This window comes from Oncorhynchus mykiss, chromosome 8 (assembly GCF_057628025.1).
Source record: "Oncorhynchus mykiss isolate SJ-2025 chromosome 8, ASM5762802v1, whole genome shotgun sequence".
Classification (NCBI taxonomy): domain Eukaryota; kingdom Metazoa; phylum Chordata; class Actinopteri; order Salmoniformes; family Salmonidae; genus Oncorhynchus; species Oncorhynchus mykiss.
The window spans coordinates 34,250,603-34,264,595 of NC_143029.1; the positions used below are offsets into that span (position 1 = coordinate 34,250,603).

The 13,993-nt window shown below is 45.5% G+C and overlaps 1 protein-coding gene across 4 annotated transcripts in view; it reads left to right on the top strand.

Moving 5' to 3' along the window:
- The window catches only part of fzd3a (frizzled class receptor 3a), a 28,538-nt gene that overhangs the window by 12,597 nt on the left and 1,948 nt on the right, over window positions 1-13,993 (top strand). For all 4 annotated transcript variants that reach the window (XM_036985361.2, XM_036985362.2, XM_036985360.2 and 1 more), the window contains exons 3-8: window positions 2,245-2,441; window positions 2,729-3,191; window positions 3,401-3,700; window positions 4,087-4,338; window positions 12,989-13,137; window positions 13,583-13,840. In XM_036985361.2, the coding sequence (XP_036841256.1) occupies window positions 2,245-2,441; window positions 2,729-3,191; window positions 3,401-3,700; window positions 4,087-4,338; window positions 12,989-13,137; window positions 13,583-13,840 (1,619 nt within the window). The remainder of the gene's footprint in view (window positions 1-2,244; window positions 2,442-2,728; window positions 3,192-3,400; window positions 3,701-4,086; window positions 4,339-12,988; window positions 13,138-13,582; window positions 13,841-13,993) is intronic.

The window sequence follows — 13,993 nt, forward strand, 5'->3', positions numbered from 1 at the left end:
GTGTGTGAGGGAGTGTATGTGGTATTGAATATAATAGTGCTGCTGTGTATTCCTCTGTCTTGGAGACTGAAAATAGGTTAAGTTAACATACAATATGTAACTTTTTGGTTGACCCGACCAAATTCACATAGAAATGTTAGTTGTAGATCTTTCATTCATTCTATGTGCGCTATTTCTATACTTCCCATTTTTAAGTTTTGTTTGTGTCTTTAACTTTCAGTTTTGTAATTCAAAATTCAAAAGGCACTCGCACATCTGAGCAATCTTTTTTGCAGGTGCATGGCAACAGTTGAACAAGATGAAGGAAAAAGGAACCCGCACACTGCTCTTGATAGTGTCACTGATCTTTAATAAGCTTATGTATCGGCCTCACGGCCTTCGTCAGAGCTTTTGTGAATTTCTTTAAATTAGCACCCTTATGTAGACCTAGCAGTACATTTGAATGACCTAAAGCATGACATTTCTACCTTCACATTTTGTGGCATAGAGAAAGTTAAGATATCAGACAGGGGAGGAGATATTAAAAGAGAATGTTTTTGGATTTTCACCCTCCAGACATTATTTCCTAAAGGTCTTAATGATGAAATGCCTATGTATGTTATGTTGTGAATTTGAACATGAATTATGTCCCTATTTAAGGTTACTCTGCTGTTTTTCCTACGATGTACCCAATAATTCATGAAAACTTGCTTGGTAGGTCTATGTCCTCATTGTGGTTTTACAGACGTGTTTGAATACGTCTTATTTACACACTTTATTTGAATATTTATGAAATGCATATTGTTATAGTTGGTAGCACTTATTTGTTTTTCCTTTGCCTCCAACCACTTCGATGCGTGGAACGGATGTGGGTGGGGCCAGGTCTACATAAGGATGCTAATTAAAAAAAAACTCACAAAAGTTCTGACGTAGGCCGTGAGGCCGATACGTAAGCTTATTAAAGATCAGTGACACTATCAAGAGCAGTGTGCGGGTTCCAACCGAGGACAGATGATTTTTATGCGCACTCGATCCCATTCTTGTGTGGCTTACCACTTTGCGGCTGAGCCGTTGTTGCCCCTAGACGTTTCCACTTCACATTAACAGCACTGACAGCTCTAGCAGGGCAGACATTTGATGAACTGACTTGTTGGAAACGTGGCACCCTATGATGGTGCGATGTTGAAAGTCACTGAGATCTTCAGTAAGGCCATTCTACTGCCAATGTTTGTCTATGGAGATTGCATGGCGGTGTGCTCGATTGTATACTCCTGTCAGCAACGGGTGTGGCTGAAATAGCCGAACCCACTAATTTGAAGGGGTTGTTCACATACGTTTGTATATATAGTGTATATTAATACATATCCACTGAATACAAACCCTGTTCTGTTCCCCTATTACTCCCTATTAATGAAATTCCATTTAGCTCATCTTCACATTTTGGCTGCCTGGGTCCCTGTCTTGTCCCCCTCCCCCTCTCCCTGTCACAGTCACAAAGGCTGGCCCCAGCAGGAGCAGGATGCGTCTATCTTGGCCCTGGGTGGGGCTAGGGGCCGGTGGGGACCCTTTCTTCACTCCCCCTGGGGATTTGCATACTAAAGCCATGCCTCACAGCTGCTAGCTAGCTACCGTTCTCTCCCTGAATGCATATTGGCAGAGAGGGAAGTGTGTGTGTGTGTGCGCGCGTGTGTGTGCGTGTGTGTGTGTAACAGCGTTGCCCTCCCCCAAACACAAAGGACTCTCCAGAGCCCCTGCCTGTGCCGGGTATCTGATGAACGGGGGGGGGGTTGGGTTACCAAGCCTGTCCTACTCCTCCTCTCTCCCTCCCTCCTTCTCCTCCCTCTGTCTTATTGCCAGGTTGGTGGGAGAAAGGGGGAGGAGGGGAGGAGGATTATGAGGATAGGGGACGGAGTTGTGTTTTTTGAGTCGGCTCCAAACTATGTCAGACAAGATGATACTGTCTGTTTTGTGCTCTCATTTTGGCTTCACATGAATAATGTCCTGCTTTAGAAGACTGTTCTGTTGTCTGTGTGTGTGTGTGTCTCTTTAATGCTGAGGGGTTGAGTGTTTGACAGGTTCTGTGGTAGATGCACAGTGTGCTTGACATACGGTGTGTGCGAGTGTCTCCGTGTGTATGATTGTATATGACAGAAGACGTATGATGTGTGTGAAACACAGACACACTCCATAACCCCCCGCCCTCTCATACTCCGCTGTTGACTATACACCTCCTGACAGTCTTGTGTTTTCCTCTCCCCTCCGCAGCCCTTCCACCCCATGGTGAACCTGCAGTGTTCGTCAGAACTCAGGATGTTCCTGTGTGCCCTCTACACTCCAGTGTGTACAGAGTACGGACGCATGACACTGCCCTGCCGACGGCTGTGCCTGAGAGCCAAGGGAGACTGTTACAAACTCATGGACATGTTCGGCGTCACCTGGCCAGAAGAGATGGATTGTAACAGGTTAGTAGTCTACTGTACTGTCGGGTACACTTTTACACACATGGGGCACATATGTCTTTGTTGGTAATCATTCCTTTTACCATGAATTTATCAGGAAATACCTGGTCATTCTGTACCATAGCATCAATAAGAATGGCAAAATGGTAATTGAACAATGGTAACACGTGATTTCCTAGCAAATACAAGGTCAAAACTGTGGAAACAGTATTGTTAAATATTATCTTTGTGTCTTTCTGTAGTTTAAATATAATGTGTCTAACATAAGCTGTTTCCTCTCCGTCCCCCAGGTTCCCAGACTGTGACGAGCCATACCCCCGTCCTGTAGATCTGCTGTCCAGGTCAGACTCCACAGAGTCGCCCATCTCCGTCCAGCGCGACTATGGCTTCTGGTGCCCCCGCGAGCTCAAGATCGACCCCGACCTGGGCTACACCTTCCTGGGTGTGAGGGACTGCTCGCCCCCCTGCCCCAACATGTACTTCCAGCGGGACGAGCTGGTCTTCGCCCGCTACTTCATCGGCGTGGTGTCCATCGTCTGTCTCTCGGCAACCCTCTTCACCTTCCTCACCTTCCTCATCGACGTGTCCAGGTTCCGCTACCCGGAGCGGCCGATCATCTTCTACGCCGTGTGTTACATGATGGTGTCCCTGGTCTTCTTCCTGGGCTTCCTGTTGGAGGACCGGGTGGCGTGCAACGCGGCGAGCCCCGGGCGCTTCCGGGCGTCCACCGTCACCCAGGGCTCCCATAACAAGGTGACCCATCGGCCGCGCAGTGATTGATTGATAACTGATTGTTTAATTAACCAATTGACTGTTTGATTTATCATTTTCTCTGGGACATTCAGGGCTATTATATCATAGTTTTTTTGTTGGTACGATATTTTCAATGTTCTTGGATTTTCAATGTCTTCAATCTTTTTTTAAACCTTGTTCTCTTCTCCTACTCCCCTCCTCCCCTCCAGGTATGCACTCTGCTGTTCATGGTGCTCTACTTCTTCACCATGGCTGGCAGTGTGTGGTGGGTCATCCTCACCATCACCTGGTTCCTGGCTGCCGTGCCTAAGTGGGGCAGCGAGGCCATCGAGAAGAAGGCCTTGCTCTTCCATGCCTTTGCCTGGGGCCTGCCCGGCTGTCTGACTGTCACTCTGCTGGCCATGAACAAGATCGAAGGGGATAGTGTCAGCGGGGTGTGTTTTGTGGGGCTGTATGACCGCACAGCGCTGAGATGGTTCCTGCTGGTTCCGCTGGGCCTGGATGTACTGGTGAGAGGGCTGGAATGAGTCACAGTGGGATAAGGTGTGTGTAACAAATGGCAGCCTATTCCCTATATAGGGAATAGGGTGGCATTTGGGATGCAACCTAGGTGATTCAGTAAAGTATTTGTAGGATGTCCTTTGTGGGTATGTGTGCGCAAAGTTTACGTGTGCACATGCACAAAGTTCAGTAAACGTGTTGACACTGTGCCTTCTCCTTCGATTATACCACGGTCATACACATCTCAAAAGTCATAAGAAAGTGGATCTGAATGGAACTGAAGGAATTTATTGAAATTGTTACCTACCCAACCAATATACCGTGTTCATTTCCTGGTCTTCTTATGTCATCATCTTTTGTCTAATCCTTCCATATCAACTCTGTCTGATTCTAGGTGGGGGTGGCGTTGCTGCTAGCGGGCATCCTGGCGTTGAACCGCGTCCGTATGGAGATCCCTCTGGAGAAGGAGAACCAAGACAAGCTGGTGAAGTTTATGATCCGCATCGGGGTGTTCTCTGTGCTCTACCTGGTCCCTCTGCTGACGGTCATAGCCTGCTACCTGTATGAGAACAGCTATAGGACTGTCTGGGAGACTACCTGGGTACAGGAGCGCTGCAGAGAGTACCACATCCCCTGTCCATACCAGGTGAGATCCATACTCTAACCGGTACACCACATCCCCTGTCCACACCAGGTGAGATCCATACTCTAACCAGTACACCATATACCCTGTCCATACCAGGTGAGATCCATACTCTAACCAGTACACCACATCCCCTGTCCATACCAGGTGAGATCCATACTCTAACCAGTACACCACATCCCCTGTCCATACCAGGTGAGATCCATACTCTAACCAGTACACCACATCCCCTGTCCATACCAGGTGAGATCCATACTCTAACCAGTACACCACATCCCCTGTCCATACCAGGTGAGATCCATTCTCTAACCAGTACACCACATCCCCTGTCCATACCAGGTGAGATCCATACTCTAACCAGTACACCACATCCCCTGTCCATACCAAGTGAGATCCATACTCTAACCAGTACACCACATCCCCTGTCCATGCCAGATGAGATCCATACTCTAACCAGTACACCACATCCCCTGTCCATACCAGGTTAGATTAGGGCTGCTGCAGTGACCGTATTACCGCCACGCTGGCAGTCATGAGTCATGACCGCAGTAGAATTCCATGTGACTGTTGAATCACGGTATTCTCCTCTTATGCACTCAGGACATGCATTGGTAGTACCCTAATGACCATTAGATCACTAATGGCCTGGTACTCAAGGCTCTATTGTCCCTCTAACCACCCTTACAGCAATGCAAATGCAATGGAAAATCACATCGAGCACTTATCATCAAAACAGCATTGTGCTTTTAAAACTCACCTCACTGTGATTGATCAATTTGAAGAAAGAAGTTCAACAGCAGGTTGAAACTGAGTTTAAAACGTGGCTGTTGTGGATGTTGTCTCAAAGCCAAACACAATGAAATCGACAGCGCTTTATAAGGGGGTGATTGATTCAAAACATCCATATGCATACAGTGCCTTCGGAAAGTATTCAGACGCCTTGACTTTTTCCACATTTAAATCAAAATAAATCCTCCTCCATATACACACAATACCCCATATTGACGAAGCCAAAACAGTGTTTCAGACATTTTTGCAAATGTATACAAAAAAATAAAATACAAAAATCCTTATTTACATACACTACCAGTCAAAAGTTTGGACACGCATACTCAATCCAGTTTTTTAAAGTTTTTTTAAAAGATGTTATATATTGTAGAATAATAGTGAAGACATCCACACTATGAAATAACACATATGGAATCATGTATCAGAAAACAAAAGTGTTAAACAAATCTAAATATATTTTATATTTGAGATTCTTCAAAGTAGCCACCATTTGCCTTGATGACAGCTTTGCACACTCTTGGAATTCTCTCAACCAGCTTCATGAGGTAGTCACCTGCAATTTCAATGAACAGGTGTGCCTTGATAAAAGTTAATTTGTGGAATTTCTTTCCTTCTTAATGTGTTTGAGCCAATCAAGTTGTGTTGTGACAAGGTAGGGGTGAAGATACCCATATTTGGTAAAAGAACAAGTCCATATTAAGAGCAGCTCAAATAAGCAAAGAGAAACGACAGTCCATCATTACTTTAACATGAAGGTCAGTCAATCTGGAAAATTTCAAGAACTTTGAAAGTTTCTTCAAGTGCATTCGCTAAAAACCATCAAGCGATGAAACTGGCTCTCACGAGGACCGCCACAGGAACGGAAGACTGAGAGTTACCTCTGCTGCAGAGGATAAATTCATTAGTTACCAGCCTCAGATTGCAGGTCAAATAAATGCTTCACAAGTAACAGACACATCTCAACATCAACTGTTCAGAGGAGACTGCGTGAATCAGGCCTTCATGGTTGAATTGCTGCAAAGAAACCACTACTAAAGAACACCAATAATAAGAAGAGACTTGCTTGGGCCAAGAAACATGAGCAATGGACATTAGATTGGTGGAAAGCTGTCCTTTGGTCTGATGGGTCCTTAATTTGAGATTTTTGGTTCCAACCACCTTGTCTTTGAGGAATGCTTTTCCAACTGTCTTGAAGGAGTTCCCACATATGCTGAGCACTTTCTGGCTGCTTCTCCTTCACTCTACGGTCCAACTCATCCCTGATGGTAGAGTGGCCAGACGAAAGCCACTCCTCAGTAAAAGGCGTATGACAGCCCGCTTGGAGTTTGCCAAAAGGCACCTAAAGACTCTCAGACCATGAGAAACAAGATTCTCTGGTCTGATGAAACCAAGATTGAACACTTTGGCCTGAATGCCAAGCGTCACGTCTGGAGGAAACCTGGCACCACCATCCCCACAGCATGATGTGGGGATGTTTTTCAGCGGCAGGGACTGTGAGACTAGTCAGGATTGAGGCAAAGATGAACAGAGCAAAGTACAGAGAGATCCTTGATGAAAACCTGCTTCAGAGCGCTCAGGACCTCCAACTGGGGTGAAGGTTCACCTTCCAACAGGGCAACAACCCTAAGCACACAGCCAAGACAACGCAGGACTGGGTTAGGAACAAGTCTCTTAATGTCCTTGAGTGGCCCAGCCAGAGCCAGGGCTTGAACCAGATCTAACATCTCTGGAGAGACCTGAAAATAGCTGTGCAGCAATCTTCCACATCCAACCTGACAGAGCTTGAGAAGATCTGCAGAGAAAAATGTGAGAAACTCCCCAAATACAGGTGTGCCAAACTTGTAGCATCATACCCAAGAAGACTCAAGGCTGTAATTGCTGCCAAAGCTGCTTCAAGAAAGTACTGAGTAAAGGGTCTGAATACTTATGTAAATGGGATATTTCAGATATAAAAAAACCAAACATTTTCAAACAATTCTAAAAAACATTTTTTTCTTTGTCATTGTGTGCAGTTTGGCGAGGGAAAAAAACAATTACATATATTTATAGAATAAAGCTGTAACGTAACAACATTTGGAAATAGTCTAGGGGTCTGAATTCTTTCGAATGCACAGTATTCGTTTATGCATAAGCTTATGAGGCCAAGCCCGATAAAATACCTTGAATCAAAATGATGCTCGTGCTGTTATACAATACACAGCCTACCACATACTATGCATGGCAGAAAAACATAAAACAAAACTGATTTAAGATGTCTTTGGTACATAATTGGTCTAGTTTATTATTCAAAATTAAACGCATTTGAGTAATCGTGTGGACTTTATTATGTTGCATACTGGATGGACTGGATTACCTTATGCTACGCTCCAAAATGTCTATCCACGAGTCTGGGAGAGAATGTATAGCCCTAGGAGATGCTGTTGGTTCATTGATTGTGCAGGGCGGCTTACAGTTAGCTTACAATTATAGAGAATTTGTATATGATTTTGAATAGCCTAGTAATGTGGATTTGGTTATATTTTCATAATTAATAGGCTTACATTACCTTTAGCTACAGAACATCTCACCACTATGCATTTCCCTTTTCTCGTCTCTCTCTCCTTAATTTTTTTCTTAGGTGCGCAGACGTGCGTCAATAGTTTAGTGAAATATGTTTAGTTGCGAAAACATGTTACTATACAGATTTAAGTTTGTTTCCGAAATTAAGCGCTGGGTATCTGCAGGAACAGGGTTGGAGAACCCATGGCATACAGAGTTTGGGCGGAATATCACCTGTCGCACAGCGAGAGCATGCTCCTCAAACAGTGGTTGACGTGTGTAGTGAAATAAATGGTCTTATATTTATTTCTCAGCTGTTCATATTAAGCATAGCTCCAATATAAAACAGAAGTAGCCTATCCGGCAACATTGGAAAAACCCGCAGGAAAGCGCGCAGCCTCCATTCGCTATTCGAGTGCATAGCCTACGGAATATGTCTTTTTTCCACTGCCCCTGTTCCTGCCCATTTGATAAAGGGCCATTCTAAATGGAAACTCATTTGACATATTAGTAAAGACAAGATTAAATTGAGAATAGTCTGATGGGTGAAAATATGATCACGTGATGAGAGAACAGCTGTGTAGCCTGAGGCGAAGACAGAGCGCAAAGCTTCTTCTTTTTTTTAGCATATAGTCGCATCGTGCAACCCATATATGTTTTGATTTCTGAGAAATTATATGGTTTGTATCATTCACAACCAAAGTTGCTAAGTAATTCCAATATATAGCGTAGCCTATAGGACCTGTTTCAAATGATCACTTTTACGCTCAACATTGCCACTTCATATAAGCACTCCATTCTATATTACTCAGCTAAGGTAAATTATATCCTTCTTACAATAACATTATATTATATCAAATAATGTTATGGGACTTATAAGCATATATTGTCAGCTAAATGAACAAGCCTACAGCCTATGGCATAGAGCATAGCCAAATAAAATACAGTAGGCCAACTCATTTTCTTTTGCATGACAATAATCGGCTGACATAACTTCATGACCACCACAGCACAAGGTGAGATCCATACTCTAACCAATACACCATATCCCCTGTCTTACCAGGTATACCATGTACCCCCTTTCTTAAGCACCACGCTACATTACATCTACTCTAACCACTACACCATACACTTGTCCATAGGATGTAATATCAGATTATACAGCTACTGTAACCATTTCTAGAAACTACAATCAACTACACTCAAATATTATTATAACCCCTACAGTACATCAGTCATTCTCAACCAGGGGGCCTTGGACCCCTGAGGGACCTCTGTGAGCTTTCATGGGGTCCCAAGAAAAAAGATGGAATTGAATTCTGGTGCCAAGTTCAATAAGGGAAAGAAAAACAACAGAGTAAGAAAAATGTATTTCAGTCTCACACTGTAGTTGTATTCCCAACACACCTAGCTCCAGTGTTCCAGTGCAAACACAGACCGGGGAGAGATCTCAGGTTGGTTCTATTTAATAGATGAAGCACTTCAGAGAAGCTACTCTCTGCCTGGAGCGGTGGAACAACATCCCCACTCATCTGGAGAAGCAGTTAATCATTCAAACACTTCATCCTTGCTGCTGTAAATTGGTAGCATTTGTGTGTGTGTGTGTGTGTGTGTGTGTGTGTGTGTGTGTGTGTGTGTGTGTGTGTGTGTGTATATATATATATATACAGTATATGCTTGTTTTTGTGTGTGTGTATGTATGTTTGAGTGTGTGTGTGTGCTGTGCTTCTTTTTCTGTCCTCCTTAAAAAGGTTTTGTGTTACTAGTTACTGTGGTGGCACAGATAGCAGAGTTTGGATGGGTAGAGAAGTGAAAAGAGTGAATAGCTTCTCTACTTGTTTGTTTGTACAAGTGTCTATATGTCAATGTTTTTCAGTTCCATTGCCACGTTTGGATGTGTGATGGTGTGTAATCTCTTGCCTTTTAGTTAGTTCTAAAGGAAGGCTGGTTGGCACACAGTAGAGCATTTGTGTGCATGTGTGTCTGTCTGTGTCCGTCTCCATGTGTTTCCATGTGTGTGTCTCCGTGTGTATGTGTGTGTGTGTGTGTGTATAAATGTGTGTACCCCCAACATAGATAGCTTATGACGGCATTAGAGGCCTGTTACGGTGGGGGGATGGGGGAAACAGAGGGGCAAGGCCGGGGGGAGGCAAAGAGAGTCGTTTGGGGCCTTAATCTGTCATGCAAGCGTTACTGCGTAAGAGAGCGGTGAGTTTCTCCCAGAGGTTCTGTTTCTGGGGGAAAGATGGATCAGAGAGAAGGGCGACGCTATGGTAATGCAGTTGTAAAGAAAGTAAAGCTACTGTATGGACCAAACTACACAGGCAAAATGTAATAGTGAGGAATGTCTGTGGTTTGGTAACGGCTAGTAAGGGAAGGGTACTAGTGAGAGTAATGGAACGAGTGAAAGTCTTTCGTTTTTTATATAGAAAGACTGAGAATGGGCGGCCAGGTCTCTGTAGGCCCGCTGACTGCCCTTCATAATTTTGTGATGTGTGGTGGATGTGAGTGGGAGGATTCTGCTTCCCCAGAGCACACAAACATACAGTAACACAGTAGCTAACATGTAAACAGACAATCTCCTGAGCCCATATATACTATAAAGCTATGGTTCAGCAGAGATCTATATACACAATATATGCAAAAGTATGTGGACACCCCTTCAAATTCGTGGATTCGGCTATTTGAGCCACACTTGTTGCTGACAGTTGTATAAAATCAAGCACACCTCCATGCAATCTCCATAGACAAACATTGGCAGTAGAAAGGCCTTACTGAAGACCTCAGTGTCTTTCAACGTCCACCATCATAGGATGCTACCTTTCCAACAAGTCAGTTTGTCAAATTTCTGCCCTGCTAGAGATGCCCCGGTCAACTGTAAGTGCTGTTATTGTGAAGTAGAAACATCTAGGAGCAACAACGGCTCAGCCGCGAAGTGGTAGGCCACACAAGCTCACAGAATGGGACCGCTGAAGCGGGTAGCTCGGAAAAAATTGTCTGTAGTCGGTCGCAACACTCACTCCCGAGTTCGAAACTGCCTCTGGAAGCATTGTCGGCACAAGACCTGTTCATCGGGAGCTTCATGAAATGGGTTTCCATGGCCGAGCAGCTGCACACAACCCTAAGATCACCATGTGCAATGTCAAGCGTCTGCTAGAGTGGTGTAAAGCTCACCGCCATTGGACTCTTGGAGAAGTGGAAACGCGTTCTCTGGAGTGATGAATCACGCTTCACCATTTGGCAGTCCGACAGACTAATCTAGGTTTGGCGGATGCCCCAATGCATAGCGCCAACTGTAAAGTTTGTTTGAAGAGGAATAACGGTCTGGGGCTGTTTTTCTAAGGGGCTAGGCCCCTTAGTTCCAGTGAAGGGAAACCTTAACGTTACAGCATACACTGACATTCTAGAGGATTCTGTGCTTCCAACTTTGTGGCAACAGTTTGGGGAAGGGCCTTTCCTGTTTCAGCTTGACAATGCCCCTGTGCACAAAGTGAGGTCCATATAGAAATGGTTTGTCGAGATCGGTTTGGAAGAACTTGACTGGCCTGCACAGAGCCCTGACCTCAACCCCATCGAACATCTTTGGGATGAATTGGAACGCTGATTATGAGCCAGGCCAAAAACCTTCCCAGAAGAGTGGAGGCTATTATAGCATCCAAAGGGGGAACAACTCCATATTAATGCCCATGATTTTGGAATGAGATGTTCGATGAGCAGGTGTCCACATACTTTTGATCATGTGTGTGTGTGTGTGTGTGTGTGTGTGTGTGTGTGTGTGTGTGTGTGTGTGTGTGTGTGTGTGTGTGTGTGTGTGTGTGTGTGTGTGTGTGTGTGTGTGTGTGTGTGTGTGTGTGTGTGTGTGTGTGTGTGTGTGTGTGTCACAGAGAGAGAGAGAGAGGTCCTGTGTGGCTTAGTTGGTAGAGCACGATGCTTGCAACACTACAATTGTGAGTTTGATTCCCGCAGGGAATACGAAAATCTTAGTCACTTTGGATTAAATGTCATAGAGAAAAGGAATCAGCTGTGAAAACCAACCAGTGCTACTATGGGTCAGGCCCATAGAAATATTATCACTAGATGTGTCCACCCATTACAGACCCATTGACTTGAATAAGGATGGCCATTCTATTTCAACGAGTCAGTTCTGCTGCATCCACCCTGTGCTTTTCTACTACTTCCCCTCTGATTGGCCAGAACCGTATGAGATGCCAATCTAGAGGAGTTTAGAAGATAAGACATGTTAACTGAAAGGACATATGGCTGCAGTGATTCAGTCTCTCTCCTCTTATCTCATTCTGTTGTAATGAGGTTCTCTGAGCTCCAGGCTGCTCTGCCTGCCTGCTCCACTCATAACGAGGCCATCAGGACTGCTGTGTATGTGCGTGTGTGTGTGTTGGGAAAGAAACAAGGGATTTATGTGAGTATGTTTCTTACAGGGATAGGGGGAGATAGATATGCACATACTGTACATCAGTGGAGGCTGCTGAGGGGAGGACGGCTCATAATAATGGCTGGGACGGAGTCAATGGAATGGTCTCAACCACATGGAAACCACGTGCTTGATACCAGTCTATTCACTCCATTCCAGACATTATTATGAGCCGTCCTCCCTTCAGCAGCCTCCACTGACATACATTCACTATGTGTCTGTGTGTTTACTAAGGCTGCTATGGTGTTACAGCAGTGATGCAGTGTATTTGCAGGTATGGGTGAGAAGATGAGTGCTGTGTTGTGCTGCTGTACTGTACCCTTCTGCAGTAGAGACCCGTGTGAGGGTACAGTGTAGCCTGAGGGTACAGGTGCACTATCTACGGGGGGGGGGGGGGGGGGGGGGGGGCACAGAAGAGAGAGGGGGGTGGAGGGAAAGAGATCAAATTAGAGGGGGGAGGTAGAGAGAGAGGGAATGATTGGGGATGGATGGGAATGGAAGTAGAGAAAATGAGAGCAGGGGTGGAGGGAGGGAATGAGAGGTAGAGAGAGGGAGAATAAGACAAAGGGAGGGGGGAGGAGAGAGTCATGCCATTGTGTCGGCTGCTGATTTGTTTATGCCTGTAGCGGTAAGCTGCCGAGTCTGTTAGAAAATACATGCATGTGGGAAAACACACACGACTCAGGAGTGCAGTGCCTCACTGCCTTGCAGACAACCTACCGTAGTAGTGTCATACTTACTGAGAACTACATTCTCACCCACGCAGCCGAGCAGACATACATGTACAATCAAACGTACTCACAGACACACACTGTTTCCCTGCAGTACAGATTGCTAGTAGAGTACTCCCTTATGGCAGACCCACTCACACCTCTCTCCTCTCCATGGGTGACCTAGGTCGAGCAGACCAGCAGACCAAACCTGTCCCTGTTCATCATAAAGTACCTGATGATGTTGGTAGTAGGGATCCCTTCAGTGTTCTGGGTGGGCAGCAAGAAGACCTGCTTCGAATGGGCCAGCTTCTTCCACGGACATAGACGCAAAGAGTAAGTCTCTAAAACACGCTTTCTCTCCCTAACATCAATGTATTTCTCATGAAGAGCAATGTTGTTGTTTTTTTAAATGAATTGCACGATTAGTGCACATTTGAATTCAATCAAATAAATATGCTATTGTATATGATATGGAATGCAGGCAATGCAGTGCATCTTAATGTATTATACCTGCTGCCTTTAAGTAAAGTGGTTCCAAGATTTTAAATTCAACAGTGCTGTATAGTAGTGTTAGTGAAAGGCCCACTCTCTGCGTTCACCCCCCCCCCCCTGTTATCAGAGCATTAACCCCCTCTCCCATTCCCTGTTCCACACACTCCTCCTTCCTCATCTACCTTTCCACCTTCCCTCTCTCTCTCCCGTTCCTCCTCCGCCTCTCCCTCCCCTCCATCCCTCCCTACCCCTTCTCCTCGTCCCCCTCTTCCTCTCCCTTTTCCAGTAGCGTGGTCAACGAGAGCAGACAGGTACTCCAGGAGCCAGATTTTGCTCAGCTGCTCCTGCGGGACCCCAACACCCCCATCGCGAGGAAGTCCAGGGGAACATCCACGCAGGGCACCTCCACCCACGCTTCCTCCACCCACCTGGCCATGCTAGACGAGCCCCCCAGTGGGAGCACCAGCCGGGCAAGTAGTGTCCGCAGCGCCCGCAGCAAGATGAGCAGCTTCCATGGAAGTCTGCATCGATCCAGAGACAGCAGGTAGGGATGGACGGGGAGGGTGGGGTGGGAACCGCGGGGGTGTCAGATTGATTTAATAGATTTGGGGATTGAAAAAAAGCCAGATGTGGAAAACAAGTATGGATGAATAGAGGCGTAAATGTGTAGATCTGAAAGGGTTGGGAGAGTGTTAAA